At 57.2% G+C, this 25,838-nt stretch overlaps 1 protein-coding gene across 1 annotated transcript in view; it reads left to right on the top strand.

Moving 5' to 3' along the window:
- ATCAY (ATCAY kinesin light chain interacting caytaxin) overlaps window positions 1-25,390 on the top strand; it is a 28,684-nt gene extending 3,294 nt beyond the window's left edge. Inside the window, exons 3-13 of the mRNA XM_045804374.2 lie at window positions 10,428-10,486; window positions 13,315-13,536; window positions 14,718-14,903; window positions 15,215-15,317; window positions 16,091-16,222; window positions 16,980-17,066; window positions 20,088-20,186; window positions 20,859-20,894; window positions 22,891-22,962; window positions 24,015-24,044; window positions 25,269-25,390. Of these exons, the coding sequence (XP_045660330.2) occupies window positions 10,428-10,486; window positions 13,315-13,536; window positions 14,718-14,903; window positions 15,215-15,317; window positions 16,091-16,222; window positions 16,980-17,066; window positions 20,088-20,186; window positions 20,859-20,894; window positions 22,891-22,962; window positions 24,015-24,044; window positions 25,269-25,278 (1,036 nt within the window). The 3' untranslated portion in view covers window positions 25,279-25,390. The remainder of the gene's footprint in view (window positions 1-10,427; window positions 10,487-13,314; window positions 13,537-14,717; window positions 14,904-15,214; window positions 15,318-16,090; window positions 16,223-16,979; window positions 17,067-20,087; window positions 20,187-20,858; window positions 20,895-22,890; window positions 22,963-24,014; window positions 24,045-25,268) is intronic.
- Window positions 25,391-25,838: the final 448 nt, after the last annotated feature.

Below are 25,838 nucleotides of genomic sequence, written 5' to 3'. Positions count from 1 at the left end.
GTTCTTCTGCAACCATCTCATGGACTACTATATTCTTACGCATGTTCCCACGAATCCAGGTGATAGCACATTTTTACCCGTGGCAGCCAGAGCAATCTTGTCCTACTCCTGCTTAAAATCCCTGGGGCACATGCCCACCCCAAAGAAAATCCAGTGTTCGGCTTCCCCTGCTTCTTCAACCTCTCTCCCACCACGTCCCCCTCTTGCCCCTCCAGTTCTAGAAGCTTCCTTCCCATTCCTTCCCCAGGCCCAGCTGGCGCTGACTGTCAGACTTCGCCCTTGCTGTTCCCTCTGCCTGGAATGCCCTTCCCAGACACCCATGCTTCCCTCGCTTCCTTCAGATCTCTGCCCACAAGCCTCCCTCCCAGGGAGGACCACTTGACCCCATTCATTACCCCCTCCCTCAGTCCCTCAATCGTTTCCTTCCTGAACAGCGGCCTCAGACACATCCACATCCTAACCCCATCCCCAGTGAATGTCCCCTACATGGCAAAGCCGCGTTGCAAATGTGATGAAGCTATGGACCTCCAAGTGGGGAGATGACCCCGAGTCATCCGGGGGGAGCCCGCATGTCAGCTCAAGGGTCCTTCCGGAAGCTCGAAGGGAGACTCTGTTCTCACCCCTTTCCCAGATTCTCCCTTCGCGCTTCCAGAAGGAACCGGCCCTGCCCACACCTTGCCTTCAGCCCCGTGAAGCCGATTGCGGACTCACTTCCGGCCCCTAGAATCCTAAGAGAATACACGTGTGTTGTTTTAAGCCGCTAAGTGCCTGGTGTTTTGTTGCAGCGCCGTAGGAGACTCTGCTGTGAGTCTAATACTCTATTTCACATATTTATCTTGTTCATAGTCTGTTTCCCCCTCCAAGTGGAAACCCCCCCCCCCACAGCAGGGCCTTTGCTGGATCACTGCTGTGTGGCAGCAAGAGGCCAGACCCTGGCATACAGTCGGCGCTTAGTAGCTGTTGGGTGAGTGGGCGACAGTCACTGGTAGGAATAAGAAACCGTGCAGGAAGGAACAGAGACGCGTGAGCCACCAGGCCTCGTGTCCCTGTTTGCGGCTCTGGGTGGCGTGGGGTAACGTGGTCGCCACAGGCTCCCCTATTCCGATGGCTGGACCACTGCCCGTCTCCGCCCTTCTTTAATGCAAGGAGTTTACCCTAGGGGGTGATGCCCGAGAGCTCATTATACAACCGTCTGGGAAGGACTAGCCAAAGGGATGCATGTGCTCGCCCTGGAAAAGAGAATTGGAAGAGGGTCTCCAGTTCCAGAAAATCCCAGCCGCTGAGGGGCCCAAGGCTTCCTCATGCCTCAGTTTCCCTGTCCGTGAAGTGGAGACGTTAATCGCTCGCTCCCAGAGTTCTTGGAGGAACCGGCGGAGGCACGCGGGACGAGGCGGCGGGGCTGGGCTCTCCACATGACGCAGGCTCCCCAAACGCACAGTGCCCCTCGGACTGCTCTTAGCTGCATCTTGTTCTTGCCAGCGCCCTGCCCCCCACCCTTAGAAGATAGCCCCTCTCCCAAGCCTAGCTGAGACAAAACGGGGCAGCTGCAGATGTGAATTTTAAGTGAGTTTCTCCCAGCTGCAGAGGGTCCGGCTCTGCATTCAGTGGGCCAGTGTCTGTGGCACAGTGGCCCCGCTGTGCAGCCCCGGGGCGGGAGCCAGCCCTATGCAGGGCCGTCTGCCTTCCTCGCTCTGCAAGAAGGGAGAGCATCTCGCTGATGCGGCAGCCAGCTGAGTCTCCCCACAAGCACCTCTGTCTAGTGCCAGACAGCCCACAGTTCCGTTCCTTCCAGCTCACGGTCCCTTCCCAGAGGCGTCTGCGAACTCCCCTGCGGTGCCCACAGCCCCTCCTGCCACCATGACCTGTACCGTCTTCCTTCACCTCGGCCCCAGAGGGCAGCCTGGAGATGATGTAGCCCGCTGCCTGTTTTCTCCATTTGTTCTCTGTAAGGCTACACGCCCGCTGAATGCCAGGCCCCGGGCAAGACACTGGGGACACACGGTGAACAAGACAGACCCCCTCATGGGGCATTCAGTCTGGGGCAGAGACAGGCTTTCCCCTTATAAACTTCACAACCTAATATAAAACTGAAGCCGAGTTCGCAGTACCTGGAGAGTGCCTGGCTGGGGCCTGACCGTGCTGGAGACACTGGAGAGATTGGGGAGGGGATCACTCCTGTCTCTCCTAAGCCGTGAAGGATGAAGAAGGCTAGGGGTAGGGGCTGAGCATTCGAAGCTCAGAGAGCAGTGTGTGCAAAGGCCCTGAGGCCAGTGGGAGCAGGTTGAGGGATGGAAGGAAAGCTGAGGGGGCATCTTGGCCAGGGTCTCACAGCTAAGGAGAGGCAGGTACAGGGTTAGACAGATGTCTGGCGGGTGCCTCAGCCTGCCCTTCCCTCCACAAGCAAGTGGCCGTGGGTTTTGTTTGTTTGTGACTTTTTATTCTGATGAAGTTCCAAACTTAGAAAAAAATGACAAGCATGGTGTGAGGCAGATCTGTAAACTTTCCCCAGATTTGCCAATTAACATTTCACTCCCTTTGCTTTCTCATTCCCTCCCGCATCTCTCCCTCCCTCCTGTGTGTCTCTCCTCTCTGTGTCTGTCTCTGTCTCTCCCTCCCTCCTCTGTCTCCCTCTGCCGCTGTCCATGTATGTATCCTGTTTGTATCTCTCCATCCCTGCGGGCATGCCAGTGCACTCTCCCCCCCAGCCCAACACAAGCACGGAGCTGGTTTTGTGCTGCACACCCCTCAGCAGTCCCAAAAAATGTGTGCAGGCACTGTGGGTTTAGGGCACGCAGTGGGGGAGGGCTCCGAGCGGCCAGAGCATTGCTGCCCCCCCCCAAGCTCCGCCCTTCTCCATCCTGTACTCCCGCCTGCAGGCTCGTCTCTCCTGGTCCCCTCCTCCTCTGTCCCGTAGGCTTGGGCTGCAAACAGGATGCCACCAACAACTGCTCTTGCAGTCCTGGAGGCTGGTGGGCAGGTCAGGACGCCATCAGAACTGGGCTCGGGAAGGGCTCTCTCCCCGGCTTGTAGACGGCTACCTTCTGGCCGTGGCCCTTCCTCCATGCTTGTGTGCAGAGAGATCACTCCTGCCTCTCCCCTTCTTATAAAGCCACAGCCTGATGGGCTCAAGGCCCCCTTACGACCTCATTTAACCTTTGTTGCTTCTTCAAGGCCTGTCTCCAAATGCCGTCATATTGGGGGTGGTCCTTCAATATATGAATTGGGGGGGAACACGATTCAGTCTGTACCATCCTCTTTGCAAAGACCCAATCTGACTGCTGGGAGTAGAGTTGGCGTGGGGGGCGGGGCCGTGGTGCCACCCAAGGCCTTGGGACCCTCCCCAAGGCTGTGGTGCTTGGGGGGGCAGAGGGGGACAAAGGGACGGGGGTGTTGGATGTTGCAGAGAAGACACAATGGCACATTTGTCTGGGCATCTAAAAACCCCCAAGTGGCCAAGGAAGAACCTTTTAGGCCCCTCTGGTTCCCTTGGCCGGGCCCTGGGTTTTCATATTGTGAACCCCCAATGTCATTGGCCCAGTCAAGAGGCTAGGAAAAGCCTCCCTCTACCCAGAAAGAGATTGTGTGGTTGCCACTCACCAGAAGCGGCCTTGGGCAGGCGGAGACGGAGGCTGGCCAGCCCCGGAGGGGAGACCGAGGCAGCAATGCCTCAGCTTGATACCCTCGAAGTCCTGGAGCACAGGCTGGCGGGGGGACGGGGGGATGGTCAAAGTTCATTCCCAATCCCCTTTTCTCACACCATGAGAAACTGAAACTGGAACGTGAGGGTAGACTTGGAGCCAGGAGCCACCTGTGAGGGCAGCACAGTCACAGCCACAGAGCCACTCCAGATCGGTAGGTGCTTCTGCTGGTGCTCCCCACCACTCACAGGGTGCGCCTTCACTCAGTCTATCCTTCCACAAGCCACTTCTCTGAGGGCCAGGTCCGTGACTCACCAAAGCAAGATAGGAGGGGCATGTCCCAGCAGGAAGCAAGCAGTTAGAGAAAGCAGGAAGCAGCACTCTAGACAGAGGGGTGAGATGTGCAAAGGCACTGGGGCAAAGGAGGCCTTGGTGTGGTAGGGAATGCAGCACTGGAGCCCATTGAGGTGGCAGGAATGGGGCTGAACGGCTCACGGATGCCACATCCTGGAGGGGTGCCCAGGTGAGAGATCTGGGTTCCACACCGCGGGCTGCGTGAGACAACAGAGACGTATTCTTGCACAGTTCTGGAGGCTAGGAGTCCAAAATCAAGGCGTCAGCAGGGCCCTGCTCCCTCTGAAGGGGACTCTCCTTCCCCCCTCTCCCAACTTCTGGTGCAGCCCGCAATCCCGGGTGTTCCCTGGCCTGGGGACACGTCCCTGCAGTCTCTGCCTCGTCCTCACATGGCCCCATCCCTGTGTCTGCGTCCAAACTCCCCTGTTCTCATCTGCATGCCGCTCGCTGGATTTAGAGTCCCGTTAATCCAGGATGGCCTCTTCATACCTTAATTACGTCTGCAATGGCCCTATTTCCAATACGTCACAGTCCGAGGACTGGGAGCTAGGACTTGAGTTATCTTTTGGGGGAACAGACTTCAACCCAGCTCGGAAAGATGAAGCCACACTGGGTGCCTCGCGTATAAAGGAAAGCCCACTTTTCACGTGGCTTGTCCCCGGCGGGCTGAGCAAGGCTGCGGGGAGCCCTCTGGATCTGCTCCGAGTTTATGGAGAGGCGTCAGCTCAGCGCGATATGAGCTCTGCCGGGCCTTGGGGAAATAGCAGGGTTTCAGCTGGGAGGGTGGGATTTGCTCGGCTGCTATCCCATGTCCAGAGCTTCTCCTCCGTGGAGCCTGGAGTCCTGCTGAGCCGGCTTCTCCAGGTCAGCATGAGCCTGAACGTGATGGAACAACCATTGCACACTGGGGGTTCTGCCCGGTGCCTCAGCCTTTGGACTCCCTCCCACCCCAGGATAGCTCCTTCCTCCACCACCATCCTCCATCCCCTTCCCCATCCTCCATCCCCTTCCCCATCCTCCATCCCCTCCCCATCCTCTATCCCCCTCTCCCCATCCTCAATCTCCCTCCCCCATCCTCCATCCCCCCCATCCTCTATCCCCTCTCCCCCATCCTCTATCCCCTGCCCCCATTCTCCATCCCCTCCCTCCATCCTCCATCCCCTCCCCCCTTCCCCTACCCCACCGGCTGCTTTCTGATCTGTTCCTAGGACTCTCCAAGCTCATTCTGGCCTCAGAGCCTCTGCCCAAATGGAATGCCCTTCCCCATGTCTTCCCATGCTGCCAGCCTCCTGCTTTCAGGTCTCCATTCAAAAGTCACCTCCTCATGGGGCGCCTGGGTGGCACAGCGGTTAAGCGTCTGCCTTCAGCTCAGGGCGTGATCCCGGCGTTATGGGATCGAGCCCCACATCAGGCTCCTCGCTATGAGCCTGCTTCTTCCTCTCCCACTCGCCCTGCTTGTGTTCCCTCTCTTGCTGGCTGTCTCTCTCTCTGTCAAATAAATAAATAAAATCTTTAAAAAAAAAAGTCACCTCCTCAAAGAGGCCTTCTATGACTGCCCACAACTGCACCTCCCCCACTCCCCGTTCTTCTGGCTTACTTTCTTTGTGGCAAGTATCACCATCAGCTTCCTTCATCAATTAGTTTATTCTGTTGGTATCTTTCCCCTCTCCTGCATCAGTCAGGGTCCCTGCAAAGAAACAGAACCAATAGTTTTTCATTTTATATACACATATCATATACATATGATATATATTATTAATCATATTTTATGTAAAAATCACATTATAGTTGTATAATATGTCATATTATATAATTATATATTTACATAGAAATTATTTGGGGCACCTGGGTGGCTCTGTCGGTTAGGTGTCTGTCTTTGGCTCAGGTTATGATCTGAGGGTCCTGGGATCGAGTTCTGCATCGCGCTCCTTGCTCTACGGGGAGCCTGTCCCTCCCTCTGCCTGCCGCTCCCCCTGCTTGTGCTCTCTCTCTCTCTGTCAAATAAATAATCTTTAAAAAAAATTACTTTATTTGTGTTACTGTATTTATTAATTTACATTCTTTATGTATATATACTTTATATATATAATATATATGTTCTTATATATGTTCTTTATATATTATGCTATTATTGTGTTTTTGTGTTATACATACAATTATGTGCAATTACATATAATTACATGCATAATTATATGTGTATTTTGTATGTCATATAAAGTATAGGATATATTACATACTTTCTATATTATTTTGTACCTGAGTATGTATATTTATTTATTTATGTATTTATTTTGAGAGAGTAAGCAGGGGGAGAGCAGAGGGAGAGGGAGAGAGCAGAGGGAGAGGGAGAGAGCGAATCTCAAGCAGACCCCGCCCCGGGGCTTGATTTCACAACCCTGAGATCGTGACCTGGGCCAAAATCAAGAGTCAGACGCCTCACCGAGCCTCCCAGGCGCCCCGAGTAGGTGTGTTTTCTATGCACGTGGCTTATTCCAAGGCAGCGGCTCCCACGGCGCGGGACGGGGTCTGAAATGCACAAGGCGGGCTGGGGCCGCAGGCAGTAGTGACACCGACGTCCTGCAGCAGAGCCGCTTCTTCCTCGGGGAAGTCTTGACTCCTTTCGATTGCAGGAGACCCGCATTGTCCAGTGTAGTGTCCTTACCTAGAGGCCCAGGATATGGGAGGCCCGTCCGCCAGACGCCTTGACAGCAGCAACCAGGTGGTGTTGGACGGACTGTGTTGCAGCCTGGCCGAGGCTCTGTCCTGGCTCCATACCGTGTGCAGCCCCGAGCCCCCACACCTAACGTGCATTTGTGAACTGAATGAAAAGGAGCTGCTAGTTCCGTGCCCATTTTACAGAGGGGAAAACCGGCTCAGCGTGGGAAGGGCACCACGCACGTGCGTCGCACTGGAAAGAGGCAGAGCGGGAGTGGGCTTCTAGGCTCTCTCAGACATCCGCTGTGTCTCCCTGGGGCCTCAGTTTCCCGGTCTGCACCAAGCAGCTGGGTGCTTTCCCCGCCTTGATGTTTCGGCCATGGCCGGGCCCCGTTCAGCTAGGTTAGTGCCAACATAGGATTTACATGGACTCGTCCAGGGTTGGGAGGCTGAATCGCATCCTGATAAGAACCGGACAGCTCGGGCTGCCAAACAGCACAACATCCCTCCGGCAGAGGGACATGGTGGCAGGACAGGGGGTCCAGAAGACCATTGGCTGGACGGAGGACGGGTCGCCCAGGCCGGTGGATTTTTCCCTGATGTCCCCACTGGGGTCGGTGCACGTGGGCTGAGCGATCACAAGGGGGCAGTGGAGAGCAATGACTGGAATCCGCTCTGCACTGGGTTGTTCTACTACTCCCCCCACCCCTGGGGGCGGGAGGGATCCCTCAATTTCCTCCTCTGTGCAGTGGGCTCCTTCCTGCCTCCTAGGGGTGCTGTGAGGAGCAAGTAAGATTATACCGCAAACATCCCCAACCAGCACGCAGCGAGCGCCCTGCCCGTGGGGTAAGTCACGATTCCAGCTCTTCCTAAAACGGGAATTGCAGCTGGAGACATCGATGGGCGCCGGGCAGGCAGTGGACATGATAGAAAGAACCGGAACAACATTCCAGCACCCAGGGCAGCAGGAATGGCCCGCAATCCGCTCCTGGTGGGTGCTTACCTCTCCCAGAGGGCGGGTGTGTGATTGAGGAAAAGACAGAAATGCAAAATTTGTGTGTTACTGTTACGTCTCTGATTTGACAGCAAACTTAAAGTGTTTTTAAATGCTGCGTAGGCAGGACGAAACCAGGGGCGTGCCTCCACCCTCAGTCTGCAGTTCGGGGCAACCTGGCAAGTGGCAGGTGTGTTTCCTGCGCTCTGGGACCCAGGACTCCTTCGTGAGTCCCCCATGTTGGGAGCTACAGACAACGGGGAGCAGTAGGGACGCGCAGCGGGCGTGTAAGCTGGCTCGTCAGCCTTGTCTGCTTCTTCTGACTTTATTCCACGCTTGTTTTTCTTTTAACTGAGGGAAAATGCACAGAGCATGGAAGCAACAGTTTTAAGTGCACAACGCAGTGGCATTTGGTACCTTTACAATGTTGTGCAGCCCCCACCTCCACTGAGTTCCAGAACATTCCACCTCCCCAAAGTGAAACCTCGTCCCCATCGGCAGCCACTTGTCACCCCCGCCTCCTCCCCCAGCCCCCGCGAGCCCCCTGCCCGTCCGTGGAGGAGCCTGTTCTGGACGTGTCACACACGTGGACTCCCACGCCGTGGGGCTTCTGTGTCTGGTTCCCTCCCCCAGCGTCGTGGGCTCAGGGTCCGTCCCCGGGGCAGCGTGGGTGGGCGCCTCGCTCCTGCTGGTGGCCAAGGGACGTGCCCATGCGTGGGGGACACATTGTGTGTATCTGTTCATCTGTCGATGGACATTTGGGGTGTTTCCACTCTTTGGCTGCTGTGAATCGTGTCGCTGTGAACACTGGGGTGTGAGCTTTTGTGTGGACACGTGTCTTCACTTCCTGTGGGCCTGTTCCTTGTGCACCTCTGACCTGCATGGGAGCCGTGAGGTCCTGTTCTTCCCTTACGCCCCAGACCCTCCACTGCGCCTGGGGGGTAGTGGCTGTTCCAGGAGCTGGTTGTTGGCTGAGTGGGTGGAAGGGGAGTAGAAGAGGAAGAAGGGCGCCAGCCCAGGCCCTGAACACAATGGAGGTGAGGGAATGAATCATTTTCAAAAGGAAAGGAAGACGCATTCCATCATCCATCCTCTCCTCTCCTGAGCAGCTCCCCGTTCAGCCCTGCTGGCACTGCCGAGCTGCAGGGGTGAATGAGTGCTCCCCTGAGTCAGCACCCCTGCAACTAGAGCCCCTGGCATCCCGAGCACTCTGCAAAAGCTTTGCCTCAAATTGAGTATTTCCCGGGAGCAAAGGAGCCGGAGCGCCTGGGTCAAGCTCAGGCAGCGTGAGCTGTCGCTCCCAAAAGTGGCCCAGGCGTTGCCAGGAAGAAAGGTCTTATTTGGGGGCGGCCTGGGTGGCTCAGTCGGTTAAGCACCGACTCCTGATTTCAGCTCAGGTCATGGTCTCAGGGTAGTGAGATCGAGCCCCGCATCAGGCTCCATGCTCTGTGCGGAGTCCGCTTGTCCCTGTCCCTCTTCTCCTCCCCCTGCTCATGCTCTCTCTCTCTCCCAAATAAGTAAAATCTTAAAAAAAAAAAGGTCTTATTTTTGCAAATCCATGCTCAGCAAAATTAAAGGGGCACAAACGCATAGTTGGCGACATTATTTTTAATAACAAAACTTTACCTTTTAGAAGTTTTAGATTTACACCGGCGCCTGGGTGGCTCAGTCGGTGGAGCGGCCGACTCTTGATTTTGGCTCAAATCGTGATCTCAGGGTGAGAAGATCGAGCCCCGCATCGGGCTCCGTGCTTAGTGGGGAGTCTGCTTCTTTCCCTCTCCCTCTGTCCCTCCCCCAACCCTCCGTGTCACTCTCAGAAAAAAAAAAGTAAACAAACAAATAAATAAATAAATAAATAAATAAAAGAAGTTTTAGAAATTACAGAGAAGTTGAAAGAATATTACAGAAATTTTCCCTATATTCTGCATTCAGCTCGTCCTATGATTAACATCTTGCATTAGAAGGGTGCCTCTGTTACAATTAATAGACCCATGTTGATACATTCTTAGTAAGCCGAGTCCGCAATTTATTCCGATTTCCTCAGTTTCCCCCAATGTCCCTTTTCTGTCCCAGGGTTCCATGTGATACGGAGTCGTCGCATCTCCTTGGACTCCTCCAGGCTGGGACAGTTTCTCAGACTTCTCTGGGTTTTGAAGCCCCTTGACAGTGGCGTGGAGGATGGGGCAGGGGTTTTGTAGGAAGCCCCTTCCTTGGATTTGTCTGGGGTTTTTCGCGTGGTGAGACTGGGGGGATGAGTTTGGGGAGGAAGGCCCCCAAGCGAAGTGCCCTTCTCCTGACGCCATCTCGGGGGGGCGTGCTGTCACCACGGCTTGTCACTGCAGACGTTGGCCTTGGTCCCCTGGCTGAGGTGGGCAATCAGGTGTCTCCCCTGCTTGGTTACTGGCTTCCCCTCTGCACGCTGTCCCCCCTCCCCAGTCTCTATCTCCTGGACGGCAGAGAATCGACATACGTTATTTGGAATTCTGCACAGAGAATGTGTCTCTTCTCCCTGTTTATTATTCAGCCAGTTATGTACATCTTTATGGACTGACGGACATTTTATTTTATACTCTGGCTCACAGTCCAATACTCCATGACCTAAAAACGGCTTAATATCCCCAAGACGATCTGAAAGGAGCCCTCGGGCACTGACGTGTTATGATTTTCTGTGCCGACGAACAGGTGCGCTCTGTCCCAGCAACCCCCCTGAACTAACCGAGTCTTGCTGCTGTTTCTTTGCACCCTGCGCTCCGGTGGCTGACATCTGCGCTCGGCCGGGTCTGCAGTCCACTCCCGGAAGAGACGGGGATGGACCCGCTTGGCAGCCCCACAGAAGACACGTCCTGTAAGTGTCCCTCCCCTGTAGTGTGCGGAAACGGGCGCGCTGTTTCCGGATCTCGCTCTGCCTGAGGCTGAGACTATAGACGTGTCAGAGGCCATGTCCCCGGGCGGAATGTCAGGGAAGGGGGTTGTTCTGCTCAGAGGCTTGGAGGGAAAACAGCCAGGGTGGGTGAGAGACGTGTGGGCCCGGTCACAAAGTTGGCATGTGGTGTTGCTATGTGTCCTTGAGCTTGTTGCTAGCCTCTCTGTGCCTTCGAGTCCTTACCTATTAAATACAGGTAGTGAGCTTCCTGCAGAAGGGGGTATGCAAGGATTTAATGAGGTGACATGTATAAAGTGCCCAGGAGTTGCCAGGCACAAAGTCAGCCCTGGGAGGGCTCTGCTGCCCTAAGCATCAGGAGGGCTCACGGCTCTGAGGTTCCAGAGCCCCAGAATTCAGAGACAGGGGCTCAGGGCAGCCAGAGGAGCTGCCACGAACACGTGTTCTCTGCGGCATCTCCTCAGAGTCCTGCTGGGGGCCCCCCTTCTGCCTGCATCTTGCCCGTGCAGCTCATCACAGCGCCCACCTTTTCTGAGAAAAGACTTACCAGAGAGGGACAGCCACATCCCTGACATCACACAGCACCAAGAGCCAGGTCTGCCTATGAGCCAGAGAGGGGCACCAGCTCGTCCCAGTTTTCAGGAGCCATTCAGGATGCTTGGTCACCCCAGAGTACCAGTCCTCCTTCTGACCTGAGCACATGGGCTCTGCCTGTTGTTGTCACATCCCCAGAGGGTGATGTTGGGTGTGTCCCATCACCCCTTTGAACCCCTGTTTCCTACTTCTGTACAACGAGGGGTGTGTAATAATAGTACCCCACTTCCTAGGTGTGGCTGGGTGAATAACAGCCCCCGGAGATATCCAGATCCTAATCCTGGAATCTGCAAATGTCCCCTCACATGGCCAAAGGGACTTTGCAAGTGAGATTTATTTAGTTAAGGAGACGGAGAAGACATGGTGGTTAATTTTATGTGTCCACGTGGCTGGACCACAGTACCCAGAGATTTGGTCAAGCATTATTCTAGATGTTCCTGTTGAGAGTCACTTTTTCGATGAGATTAACACGTAAATGAGTAGACTCTAAGTAAAGCAGATTGCATGCCATAATATGGGTGGGCCGCATCTAATCAGTCGAGGGCCATTAAAAGGAAGAAGACTCAGGTGTGGTTCATCCTGGGGCAAAATCCCTCTTCAGCTGTGAACATGTGACACCTGACAGGTTATCTGCTTCCAAAATATGATGGAGGGACAGGCGTGGGATAGATATCTTCACTCCAAAAAGGAGAAATGGGAAGGAAGAAAGGGGTCATCAGTTCCAGAGAGTCCAAAGCTTGGCGGGACATACTCCATTAGGTTGGTTTTTTTTTTTTTTTTTAGTGCAAATTGTGTTGGATTTTAAGTCTGGAGAACAATCCTCTCTGGCTCAATGTTCTGTCCTGCCGGCCCACACAGTGACATTACCACTGCCTTGCTTCCCTGCTGGGGAGAAGTGTGCAGACACCCCCAGGCTCCCCGTCCCCTGTGCTGCGACCTGCAGCTCCACCCCCTCAGGGAGAGGGAGCCCTGTTTCTACCAAGCACACCTGACTCCCCACTCCCCACACTGTGCTGCCCTTGACAGCCAAGTGGTCCTGGCAGTCGCCGCCTCAGTGTCCCCATCTGTAAAGTGGGTGACGTGTCTTGCCACACCAGGTCATGGTGAGATCAAGAAATCGTGTCAGTGGCCTGCACAGAGCAGGACTGAGTAAATATGACTGGTTTTTATCATCTTGTGCCAAAGCACACACTTACCTCCCCGTGTCTCATGAAGCAGTCACCTGTGACCCATGGCTTAGGGCTGAAAAAATTCAAAGGAGAAAAAAAGTGAGGGGCTGGTCCGTTTAATCGTGGATTGGGGAATGTCTTCACCTCGCGCGAGAAGAGTAGGGCTCTCCCGCTGGCTCACTTGTTCTCACTCGCTGTGCACCGATGAAACTGGGGGGACTTCCCAAGGCCTCTGGAAGAGCAGCCTCTCCCCCTCGAGCTGGCTTGGGGGCCACAGGGGGTCACTCTCCTCGGACGTAAGGTGACCTCCGTCACCCCCCAGGGGCCAGCTCTGCTCAGCCTGCTGTGCGATCTGCTCTAACCCCTTGGGGGCAGCCCCGGGGCAGGGAGGGAAGCCACTTTTTACAAGGAGACCAGAGTCCCAGCTAAGAGTGTCCAGGAGAAAGCAGTTCAGACCATGGGGCATGCCCAGCCTGACCTGCTCCCGAGAGATCCAGAAGGCCCTGCACCCTCCGTGCCTTGGTCTGCTCACCTGGTAAAGGGGATAATAACAGAACTTGCCCTGTGTTGATATTGTAAGGTGGAAACAGGAAAACACTCGGGGAGCACTTCCCAGAGGGCCTGGACCACGTGGCAGGGTCCGTCAGTGTCAGTTATTTAAGAGGCGAATGTCGCGGAGAGGGGAAAGGTCAGGACGTTCTCTGCCGGCCGTATCCAGGGGCAACAGTGATCACAGATACTGGAGGGTCCGGAGCCGGGCAGGCTGCCCGGGGGCTGGTCCGCAGGCCATCCGTGTGAGCCTGACCCGACTCCGCTTGTGTGAGTCCCATCTGGCAGATGGTAAAAGTAAGTCAAGCTTAGAGAGGCGAGGTGTCGGCATTGAGCCCCTGCCTGCCCCAAAGGATGGCCTCTGACTTCTCACCATCCCACGTGATGGGGTGGAGCTCTCGCCAGGTCAGCAAACAGGGAGGGGGACAAAGAAAGAAGAAAAGACAGTGATTTTGTCTCATTTTCCTGTTTTCCAAACAGCCCCTCCCAACACATTGAACTTCAACGGAGCTCATCGGAAGCGGAAGACCCTGGTTGCCCCGGAGATCAACATCTCCCTGGACCAAAGCGAGGGCTCCCTGCTGTCCGACGACTTCCTGGACACCCCCGACGACCTGGACATCAACGTGGATGACATCGAGACCCCCGATGAGACCGACTCGCTGGAGTTTCTGGGGAACGGCCACGAGCTAGAGTGGGAAGGTGAGGCTGGGGCCGCGCCCGTGCCCTCGGGCTCCGGTGGGGCAGGGCCTCCGGCCAGGGCTCCCGGAGCAGCCCCGAGAGCGTCCCTCCCCTGCTGCAACGCCCACACGTTCTTCTTGTGGGTGTGAGGGTTTTCCTGGGGGGACGTGGCTTTCACATGGTTCTCAAAGGTGACCACGTCTAAAGTGAGGTGCCTCCAATGATTACACAGGTGAGTGGGGGGCACTTGTGCAGGAGCAGGTCCTTACTGAGGTGTGGGGTGGGGGGGGGGATATGGCAGGAGAGGTGGTACCCGTCCCCACGCGCGGCCGGAGGGAAGACACGCTAGACAACGAAACAAATGTGCCCCAGCTCGTTGCAGTCGGTCGTCGGTGCTAAGAGGAAAGTAGGGTGAGGGGTTGGGACAGGGCGGGGGGTGGGGGTCTCATCTGAGGGGCGGTCCTGACCCAGGGGTCATGGAGCCATGTCTGGGGACATCTGGGGCTGTCACACTGGGGGTGCTCGTGGCATCGAATGGGGGGGGCAAGAGGCCCTCTCAGCCCCTGCAGCACCCAGGACGCCCTGAATTTTCTGCGGTGCCAAGAGGGAGAAGGATTTGTTTATTTATTTTAAAAAGACTTTAGGTATTTATTTGACAGAAAGAGAGAAAGGATGAGCCGGTGGGAGGAGCGGAGGGAGAAGCAGACTCCCTGCTGAGCAGGGAGCCCGGTGCAGGACTGATCCCAAGACCCTGGGATCACAGCCTGAGCCAAAGGCAGACGCTTCAGCGACTAAAGCCACCCAGGAGCCCCTGGTGTTACCTCTTTAGATGTTTGCTGGAATTCAGCCACGAAGCTGCCCGGCCCTGGGCTTCTGTGCGCTGGGGGTTTCCATCCCTGATCAATTTCCCTGTGTGTTACTGGTGTTCAGAGGCTCTGAGTCCAAAACCAACAGAGTGCTCTGGGAGGCCAGCAAAGGGGGGGCCCCAGAGGGCTTCCTGGAGAAGGTGGCATTTGAGCTGGACCATGTAGGGAGAGTAGGAGGGGCAAATGGACAAACGGGGAGAAGCATATGGACAAGTGTCACAGGAGAAAGATGGTCACACAGCCACAGGCAGTGGGGGGGGGGGTTACTGGGCGGGAGGCTGGGACAAAACGTCTGGACTCAGGCATCGCTTCCGCTCGCCCCCGGCCTGCTTCCAGATGACACCCCTGTGGCTGCCGCCAAGAACATGCCCGGGGACAGCGCAGACCTGTTTGGGGACGGTGCAGTGGAGGATGGCGGTGCCACCAATGGGCGCCTGTGGAGGACGGTGATCATCGGAGAACAAGAGCACCGAATTGACCTGCACATGATCCGGCCCTACATGAGGGTAGTGACCCACGGAGGTGAGACCGCACCCCCTGGGCTCCTCCCGGCTCCCGCCAGCCAACTGGAGGTTGTCAGAGGCCCTCTCTGAACCTCAGTCTCTTCATCTGAGCCAAGGGATGTTAAGCCCTCATGGGGGGGTGGGTACAGACAGGCTGGGTGCACACAGGGGTGCCTACGAGGTTGGCGGCAGAGCTCGGGGTTTGGTGACTCCCCCAGACGAGGTGCTACGACTCAGAGCTGTAGCGGCCTGGCTGGCGAGGAGGTGGGTGCCTGGCCAGAGCTCCGGGCAGCTCAGAGCGGGAGCCACTCCCTGGCCGCCTCTCCCCAGGGTACTACGGCGAAGGTCTCAACGCCATCATCGTGTTTGCGGCCTGCTTCCTCCCGGACAGCAGCTCCCCCGACTACCACTACATCATGGAGAACCTCTTCCTGTAAGTGGCCGCCGCGCCGTCCCCCGCCCGCGGTTCTCTCCGCAGCAAGAACCACCCATCCTCACCCCCGCTGACTGACGTACGGCCCCCGCGGGCCAAGCGCTTGCACGCTTGCACGTGAAGACGCAGCTCACGCTCAGCGCGTCCCGGGGGGGGCGGGGCGCGGTGTAGACGCTGGAACTGCTCAGACCGCACGCGCAGCACCCGATACGCGGGGAGGTTACGTCGCCTGGCCGGGGACACCCGGTGCCGTTGTGCTGGGACGGAGACCGATGCTACACCCTGCGGGTAGCAGACAGGGCTGGGGTGCCGGGTGGTTCAGAGGGCGACGGGTCAGAGCACGAAGAGGCCCCAGAAACCAGGGAGCCCACCCTCGTGCCCCCCTTACAGGTGGGAAAGTCGAGGCGGAGACAGAGGAAAGGACTTTTCTAAAATTGCTCAGGGAGAATCGGGACAGGGGCGGACCCCAGACCCACACGTCTGATGCAGGGGACTGTACACTGTTCCCCAGCTGTATCTGGGGCTGGGAGACCCACCTCTCAGGGTTCACGGAGACACTGGATGAGGTCGTGCCTATAAAACACGTGGTGCCTAATAAGTGCTCCATGAAATAGTAACCGCTGCTACCGTTTTGCCCACTGACACTGATTCGGGGTGGATTGGGGTCTACGTCCAGCCCCCACCCCGAGTGTGCGAGGACGCAGGTGCCACAGGCGTTGGCGGCGGGGACCGGGGCTCCCTAACTCCGCCCCCCGGCCCCGCCCCCGCGCCAGGTACGTTATCAGCAGTCTGGAGCTGCTGGTGGCGGAGGACTACATGATCGTCTACCTGAACGGCGCCACGCCCCGGCGGAGGATGCCCGGCATCGGCTGGCTGAAGAAGTGCTACCAGATGATCGACAGGAGGTGCGTGCGTGGGGCGGGGCCCCGAAGGCGGCGTGGGGGTCAGCGCGGGGGTCAGCGCGGGGGTCAGCGCGGCAACGCACGACCGCAGAAGCGCAGCTGGAAAGCACAGGCGCGTTTGCCGCCGGCTCTGGAGGCCAGAAGCCGAGGAGCGAGGTGTGGGCAGGGTCGGTTCCCTCGGAGGTCGTGAGGGGGCGTCTGTTCCACGTGTCTCCGCGCTCCTGGGGGTCGTCGGCCATCCTCGGCGTCCCTCGCCCCACCCCTGCCTCCGTGGTCGCGTGGCCTGTCCTCGTGTGTCTGTGTCCGGATGCCCCCTCTTTGGAAGGACCCCAGTGATTGCGTTAGGGCTCACCCTGCCCCTGGTGGGACATCATTTTAGCGAAACACATCTGCGATGGCCTTATTTTCCAATGTCCCGTTCTGAGGTCCAGGGGGGTCAGGACTACAACATAGGAATTTGGGGGGAGATGCAGTTGGATACGACCACAGCCGGCGGTCAGAATCCGGGCGCCCCGGGAGATCTTTCAGAAACGGGAGGCAGTGTGGCCACGCAGGCAAGAGCTCAGACTATGAAATGAGGTGACAGCCGGGACGAGACGTCGGGGTGGCTGCCCACAAACTCCACCAAGGGGCCCTGCTTCACAGGCCCCCCTCCCCCCTGGAAACTGGAGACAAGCGTGGCCGTCAGCTGGGAGCAGAGGGGAGGCAGCACCTGTTAGCTCCTCCCTCATCTCGTGCGTTTCCTGTGCTCCCCCCACAGGTTGCGGAAAAACCTCAAGTCCCTCATCATCGTGCACCCATCCTGGTTCATCCGCACCGTGCTGGCCATCTCCCGTCCCTTCATCAGGTAATAGTGCTGTGCCCTGTGCCGGACCTCCTGCCGGGTCGTGTGCGTCTCTTGTTTCAATCTGTATTTTGCAGCTTCTTTGTGACAAATATGTATTGGTGTTCTATGTTTTATTAAGATTTTATTTGTTTATTTGTCAGAGAGAGAGAGAGTAAGCACAAGCAGGGGGAGCAGCAGGCAGAGGGAGAAGCAGGCTCTCCACGGAGCAAGGATCCCGATGTGGGACTCGATCCCACGACCTTGGGATCATGACCTGAGCCGAAGGCAGTCGCTTAACCGACTGAGCCCGCCAGGCATCCTTGTATTGTTGCTTTAAACCATTTTCAATCACATGTGTTGTTATTAAGGGACCAACACAGGAAGAATACTAGCAAGCAGCCCTCCCGTAGTAAATGTTGGATACCTTTTAATGTTTATAACCACGATCTGGGAGGCCGATGCTGTCACTAACCCATTGCATGGAGGAGGGAATTGGGGCCCAGAAGGGTCAAGGGACTCAGCCAGGGTCATGCAGCCAGGTCGCTAGCCCACCACAGCCCCCCCCCCCAAAGTGAGCCCACCTCTGTTCACTCCAGCATCTGCGAGGGGACCCTGAGAACGCCAGGGGGGTCCAAGCCCCTCCCAGCAATAATGTCACGAACGTGTGTGTTGGGGGTCCGCAAGACCACCCTCGGCTGTGAGGTTCACTGGAAGGACTCACAGAACGCAGAGAAGCTGTTACCGTTTGCTACAGGGGAAGGATGCACATCGAAGGTGGGAAAGGACAAGGTGTCCCCTCCCACGGAGTGGTAGCAAAAGCCCTCAATTGTCCCTGTGATGATGTGTGACAAGAGAGGGGAAGTACCACCAAGCAGCAAGCTCGCCCTGCTCGCCAGGCTTTTCCCGGGGGTTGAGCCACACGGGATGGAGGAGCCAAGCGGCCGGCCTTGGCTTCTGTCTTTGGGCGGCCCAGAGGTCACGCTGACGGGATGTGCCCAAGACGCCCACGGAGGTCGCATCCTCAACACCGACTATGTGGCCGGGCTCAAGGCCCCAGGTACCCAGGGCACTCAGCAGGCAGGGCATTCCAAGTGCTTCCTGCCACCTCCCACGAACATCAGGAACCCGGGTCTTTCTTTGCAGTGGGTGGGGGTTGGGCGTGCCAACCCGCTGGGTTAACCCTTTAGTGCAGATAGAAAAGCGCCCGATATGCAGATCAACTAAAACCAAATTAGTCGTGTGAAATGCCCTAGTCGATCACAGAAACCCGGTATTTAATTTAATACGATTCAGAGCATTGAATCGAATCGAGATCCTTCAAGGGGCGCCTGGCTGGCTTGAGCGGTAGAGCACGCGCGCGGCTCTTGATCTCGGGGTCGTGAGTTCGAGCCCCACGTGGGGTGTAGAGATCGCTTTCATAAATAAACCTGAAAAGAAAAAGATCCTTCGCATTCACATTCCCAGTTAATGATGCGTGACGAGCTTGGGGGAAGGTCCACCCTCTGAAGGGGACGCGCTCTCAGCGTGAACAGTTTGCAGGGAGGTGAGCTCAGCCGGTCGGAGTTCAAGGGCTTGGCAGCACCTTAAAATACTCGCACCCTAGTAAACTCAGGTGGGTCTGTAGGCTCGTCACGGGCCGTGTGTGTAACGATGAACCCCTGGGCGAAACGGCGAGCACGCACTCCAGCCGAACGGAAGCGCCGTCTGCTGTCCTCAGTGTCCCCAACCGGGAACAGACATTTGCCTCGAATGCAGACAACGCTTTCACCCGTGATTGCTTTCCCATCGTGAATTTTGAGGGTCTCGTTTTGAGTTTTCAAAGCGAAAGGAGGAAGCAGGAGAGAAAAGTGAGCTTCCCCATGTACAAGCCGAGGAAAGGAGACCATTCTGAGCCCCCGGTGGCCCCAAGGCTGTGTGATTACAACTCGAAGACGAGGCCGCTTTGTCCCGTGGTGATCAGAACGCTGGGGGTGCCCCTTGCCCGGGTGAGGAGTTCCGCCTCCCGGGAACCCCCCCCCCCCAGGTGAGAAAGGAAGCTGGCCCCACAGGCAGACAGAGCCTTGTCACCGTGGAGATTCGGGCATCGGTGTCTGAGGATGGGCACGGTGGGCATCACCAGGTGGCAGTGACCGGGCTTCCCGCCCGCATTCATAGCCCAGCGCTCGGAGCAGCAGGTGCGGGCTCTGTGCACCGCAAAACCCTTTCTAACAGATCAGCGCAGTCCGCCCTCCGCGCACTCCGGGCGGGACGTACTCAGGTCGTGTGGACACGATTCCTGCCTGTGTGTCTGAGGCTCATTCCCTGCCCACGGGCCCTTCTCACAACAACAGGACAGAGACCTCGGGCTCCAAGGATAACCGGGTTGGGTTTTTTTCCTTTTTATTAAAAAAGTGGTTTGAACCGCGCAAAAGCAGTTGGCTCTGCTCATTCCGCCGCACGCGGCCGCTTTGTGACTGTCCATGGGGAACGGGTGTCGTGCCTAATCGTTACGAGCGGCCTTCTGCCGGGCGACTGCTGGATTCTTCCCTAGTGGACACTGTGAACTGTGTAATTCATCACGTGTCTCCCTTTGCATCAGCCGCCGGAAGGCCAGAGCCGAATTTTATCTCATCTCTAAAAATAGACAGGAAACGCCTTAGCGCGCTTTCGTAGACATTTGACTATATCTTACTTTTTTTTTTACTGTTACTCAATTATTTTATTATTTTCTGTAGTGCTGTATTCTCCAGGCCTTATGTCTGTCATTTAGAAAAATTATTTGACCTTGAAAAAAAGCATATTCTGCATTTTATCCAACTTAGGTTTAATTAAATTTTTAAAAAATAATAGTAACCATGAGTTCAAAGCAGCAGCTGGTGACAAAGCTCGGCAGGGACCCTTCCCTTGACCCTGGGTTCTGCTCTGTCCACCCCCGAGGGGCGGTGGTAGAGGCTAGCCTGGGCAGGGACGGAGGTTTGATGGAAGGGGCTCGGGGCATCCCCATCGGCCAGCGATCCCTCCGGGCCTGGACTGCAGACCTCTCTCTCCTTCTCCTCCTGCCAGCGTCAAATTCATCAACAAGATCCAGTACGTGCACAGCTTGGAAGACCTGGAGCAGCTCATCCCCATGGAGCACGTGCAAATCCCAGACTGCGTGCTACAGTAAGTGTCCCCCGAGCTGTGCGAGTGTCCCCCACCCCCAGGCTCCTCCCCTCCCCTCTGGCGTGTCCGGGAACCAGGCATGAGTGGGAGCCTCAGAGCAGAGGGAAACACGGTGAAACACGCACGTGTGAGGTTCGAGGGTAAGTGGTCCAGCAAGCCATGGCCCACAGCTTGTTTTATCCATAAAGTTTTATTGGCACACAGCCACACCCATCCGTTGACGGATCCGCTATGGCCGCATCTGAGCTACGTCTGAATTGAGTAGTTGTGGCTGAAACTGGCCTACAGGGTGGAAAATACTTACTCTCTAGCCTTTTAGAGGAAAGCGGCCCTGATGAAGGGGCACGTCAGCGAGGGTGTGGCTTTCTAACGGCACTGTGTAACTGCTGCTGCTGGATCAGGCAAGAAAAAAAGACCTGCCGAGTCTGGAATCTGTCCGGTGCTGGAATACACCAACGAGACAGGTCTTCCCTGCTCTGGGGGAGTTCGCAAAGCCGCTGCAGGAAATGTGAAAAAGACTGTCCGGCTGTCTTTCTGCCCTGACGCCTGGCGTGTGCTTCAGACGTGACAATGAGATTGTTTCTCCGTTCCCAAGAGCAAAGGGAGTCCCCGGGCCGCACACGTACGGGCAAGGAGGGCCGTGTCTGATGCGTTTTACTTTCTCTCTTCCAGGTACGAAGAGGAGAGGCTCAAGGCCAGGAGAGAGAGGTCTGTGCAGAGGGCCTGTCCCGTCGGGGCCGAGTCAGGGTGGGGTCTGGGTTGGGCCTAGAGTTGGGGGCTTGCTGGCAGCTTCAGCTCGGCTGGGTCCAATGACACCCACACACGTGGCCTTGTTGAGAGCTTTGAAGCAGACCAGGGTTCTAATCCAGTCTCCCCCACTTAATCCCAGAGTGACAAGAGGCAAGTCAAAAGTTCACATCCGCTGTGGGGGTTACCTCGAGAAGTCGGGACAGTGGGACCCACTTGGTAAAAATGGTGGCTCATAGTAATCATGATAAAATTAAGTGCTCCCTTGATAGAGGGGACACAAGCTCCAACCTCACCCCGGACAGACCCAGAAATGCCCCCTTCACTAACTCTCTGGCTCAATTTTCGTTGGTGGCATAATCATGATTGGTGGTCTCAGGACCTCGGGACTGTTCCGCCTCCGCCCCACCCCCCAGAGCGGGTAAGGGCCAGGACTCCAGACAGCATCTTACAGCTCGGGGATCCAAGGCTCAGAGAGGGCAAAGCACCTGCCCAAGGCCACACAGCGAGTCTGGGGGAGGGCTGGGCCTTTCTGGCATTGCCAGGCCCTGTGCCTGTCTCAGGGGAGACAGGTGGATAAGACAGAGTCGTGGTCCAGAGGGCTCCTCAAATGGCAAAGGAGAGGGACACCTCGCCAAGTAAGGAGAGCGGGTCCTGCGGCAGCGGGGATGTGGGCGGATGGCCGTGTAAGGACCAGAGCTATGGTGGCCTCACGCAGTGTCGTTTAATAATGACAAGCCAGAGGGAGGCCGAGGGCAGGTGGGACGCACCAACCTGAGCCTTCTCCTCTTCTCTCCTCCCCTTCCCCCCCCCACCTTCCATCCTGTCTTTCTCTCTCTCTTTCTTAATGTTTTATTGCGGTAAAATACACACAACGTGAAATTCACCATCTTAACCACTTTCAGTGCACAGCTCCGCGACATGAAGCACACTCTCCCCGTCCTGCACTCACCCCCATCCTCCGTCTCCAGAACATTCCATCTCCCCACACGGAGACTCCGTCCCCAGGAAGCACGGACTCCGCACCCCCAGCCCCAGCCCTGGCTCCCACCAGCTCCTCTCTGTCTGTGTGGACGGGACTCCTCTGGGGACCTCCTGGGAGTGGGGTCCTGCGGGATGTGTCCTTCTGGGTCTGGCTGCTCTCGCTGAGCCCGGCGTCCTCGGGGTCCGTCCACGTTGTGGCAGGTGTCAGGGTCCCTTCCGTTCTAAGGCTGGATCACGTTCCAGTGTGTGGATGGAAGGACACGCTGTGATCATCCTTCATCCACCAGTGGACACTGGGTTTGCTCCCACCTTTCGGCCGCTGTGAACCCTGCTGCTGTGCGCACGGGGGTGCAAATGTCCGTGTGGGTCCTGCTTTCCCAGAGTGGAATTATTGGAACACACGGTCATTCTCCTTTGACGACGTTGCAGAGCAGCGGCTGTGCTCCACGGCAGGTGCACAACCCCGCGCCCCCGCCCACCCCAGGAGCTCATCAGCACTGCGGCTTCGGCTTCCGTGTTCCAGACAGTGGCCCTCTTACTGCTGTGAGGCGGAGTTGTCTGTCTGTCTTCTTTCTTCCTTCCTTTCTTCCCGTCTCTATCTCTGTCTCTCCCTGTCTGTCTCCCTGAGTGGTGCCCCCTGGCTCCCAAGCCTTAGCTGTGGAGGGAACAGAGACCAGCCCCGCAGGCCGGAGTCAGGGCACAGGGCGACAGCGTCCACGGGACGAGGGCCACAGAATGAGGGCACGAGGTGTCTGGGATGATGACCGGAGATAAACGTTCAGGGTCTCTCCTCCCCCGTCAGGCCCCCACTCTCGCCCCCTTCCCCATGGCCGCCTCTGCCGTCAGTAACCCCTGGGGGATCTCTGCACCCTCGGGGCCTGTCCAGGGGCAGCGAGACCCCATCCATGCTGCCCTCAGAGGCCACAGTGGGCCACGCCAGCTTGTCACCCTGTCCATCTCCCTCCGTCCCCAGCGCCAGGCCGCAGCCAGAGTTTGTCCTGCCCAGGTCCGAGGAGAAGCCGGAGGCAGTGCCGGTGGAGGACAGGTGAGTGTGCAGGTGACCACGGGCGAGGCTGCCGAGCCCCCGAACGGCTGGTGAGAGCGACCACAGCGCTGTCATGACGGGCCCTGAGAACGCGGCGGGAACGGCCAGCATGATGCCGGCTCCGTCGTGAGTGCTCGGTATCGGGGCCCCCTTCTCCACCCCGGGCTGTCCCCCCAGGGACACCCGCAGAAGCCAGCAGTTACATTGAAACGAACAGTCGGGGTGCCTGGGCGGCTCGGTCAGTACACAGTGGGACTCCTGATGTCAGGGTTGTGAGTTCGAGCCCCACGTTGGGCGTAGAGAGGACTTAAAAAATAAAATAAAATATTTAAAAATAAATTAACAGTGGATAAAATGTAAAAGTTCGCTCCTCTCTGGGGCTCAGGCGCGGCTGCCTGCCTGGGGCTGCAGGGGTCGGAACACGCCGCGCACTGTGGGCCAAGTCGCCGTGTGGCCGGCCCCAGCCCCCCTCTCTGCTCCGGGGGCTTCTTCACAGAATTGAAACTCACATGACATGCAACGAACCGTTTTACAGTGCACATTCTGGGGGCCTTTAGGGCACCGGCAAAGCTCTGCAAGCCGCACCTCTCTCTAGTTCCAGAGTGTCCCGTCACCCCAGAAGGGACCCCATACCCATTAAGCCGTTGCTCCCATCCCCTCTCCCCTTCTCTTGCTTCACACCCAGCAATACTATCGCAAGTCCCCTAGCGCCTCGCCCTGGGGTGGGCGGAAAACACAGCCGGCTCTGGTCCTCTCCCCGCCGCCCACCTCTGCCCCGGCCGGCCTGCCTCCTGCCTCCGAGCCTCGTCACAGCCTCCGTCCCCTGCCCTCGCGCGACCTGGGGCACGGGCTGCCCGGACCCGGAGCAGCCTCGGTGGGCTCGTTCTGCGTTAGTGAGGAGCCTCAGCCCCTCGTCGCGGGTTACGCAGCAGACACGTGCCAACCTTGCTTGTACCAGACGAAGATGAAGCCATGCCGGACCCCGTGGGGCTCACGGCCAAACGCCGAGGCTCCCCAGATAGGCAAATAATGCCGACGTCTCTCTTCCACAGGTCTGCTCCGGTCACAGATCAGGAGACAAGGTGAGCGGGAAGCGGAGCCGTGTAGGTGCCTGGCTGGAAAAGATGTCCCCGTGGAGCCATCGTCTGGGGGTCGAGGGCCACTGTACCGGGGAGTCAGAGAGGGATCGGCTACCAGGACACCAGGGTCTGCACAACTCCAGGGGGCGCCACTGCCGTGAGGCCCCAGAGCTAAGCCACATGGCGGCCCTGACTGAGATGCCCACCCGGAGCCAGGCCCTGTAAAGCCCGGGCTATTTTTTTTTTTTTAACTTTAATTTTAAGTAGGCTCCACACCCAGTGTGGGGCTTGAACTCACGACCCTGAGATCGAGAGTCGTGTGCTGTGTGGATTGAGCCGGCCAGGTGCCCCAAGCCCGGGCTTTATTACTCAGCCACAAGTACACAGCTTGCCCACGGCCTGTCTCAGGGCCCCCACCTGCTCCAGATGCCGGGAAAAGCCTGTGTCGGGGGTCACGGAGACCACCCTCGGGTTCAGCTTTGCTGACGGACCCACAGAACTCGGCAAAGCGGTTGTTCTTACACTTGTGATTTGTTGGGGTTTTTTTAGAAAAATTTTTTAAAGATTTTATTTATTTGTCAGAGAGAGAGAGAGTGCGCACGAGCAGGGGGAGCGGCAGGCAGAGGCAGAGGGCGGCTCTCCGCTGAGCAGGGAGCCCGATGTGGGACTCGATCCCGGAACTCCAGGATCATGACCCGAGCAGAAGGCAGACGCTTCACCGACGGAGCCACCCAGGCGCCCCAAGTGTCAGACTCTTGATTTCGGCTCAGGTCATGATCTCAGGGTCGTGTCAGGCTCCTCGCTCGGTGCAGAGTCTGCTTGTCCCTCTCCCTCCCTGACTGCTCCTCCCCGTGCTCTTTCTCTCTCTAAAAATGAATAAATAAAATCTTTTAAAGTAAAATAATTAAAGACACAAAAGAAACTGTAGGAAGCAATGGATGGACAGACAGATGGGTGGGTGACTAGATGGCAGATGGAGGGACGGAAGGATAAGGGGCTGTCTCGAAGCTTCCCTCCGGTCTGATTGGAGGCGCCGGCCCCAGGGCCCGTTCTGCTACGGCACAGAGAGAGCGGTTGGCTGCCAGGTGGGTGGCAGGCAGCAGGTACCCCTCTTGCTGCCGAGGATCCCAAAGCCGGATTAGATCACGCTGTGCAGTCCACCCACGGATGCATTCCCCGCTTGCTTTAAAAATAATGATGACCTGACCTGTGCTTATCTCTCTCTAGCCTGTCCTGAGGCGACAAGAACACAGAGAAGGACAAGAAGGAAGATTCCAGATGCCAAGAAACCTCTGTCAGACGCCCTCCGGCCCTGGACCTCATCCCCACCTCGTCCTGAGTCCCCGTCTTCGGAGGACGCCAGTCTCCTCCATCCATCTCTGAAACTCGGCATCCTTTTTAGCTGCTTGAAAATGTTTTGGGTTTGTTTTTGCTTTTTTTTTCAACAGCGCGGTATTAGCGTGTTTCAGGGAAGGACCTGGTTCTCCGCCCTCCGCGCTCACGAGCTCGCGTCCAAGAAGAGCAAGCAGCTGAGGGCACGGCCCGTTGGTCCTTGGCGGCCTCAGAGACCCCCTCCCACTGCACAAAGTCCTGATTCGAGACCCTTCTCTTGCTTGTCACCTGGCCCCCGTTGGAGCCACCGACGCCCCCCGGCTCTGCGGCCGGATCTGGCCTGGAAGCTCAGCCCCCAGCAGCGCTGTGCCCCCAGGGGCCTCCCCTCCTTCCCCCTCGTGGGTCTTCATCAGACCAGCTCCCCCCATCTCAACACCCACCAGCACAAGTGAGCTGCCGATAATT

The sequence above is a fragment of the Ursus americanus genome, chromosome 14, assembly GCF_024610735.1.
Source record: "Ursus americanus isolate L20-20 chromosome 14, mUrsAme1.1.p, whole genome shotgun sequence".
Lineage (NCBI taxonomy): Eukaryota > Metazoa > Chordata > Mammalia > Carnivora > Ursidae > Ursus > Ursus americanus.
Note: the sequence above shows the minus strand (reverse complement) of the source record. Positions and strands in the feature narration are given on the sequence as shown.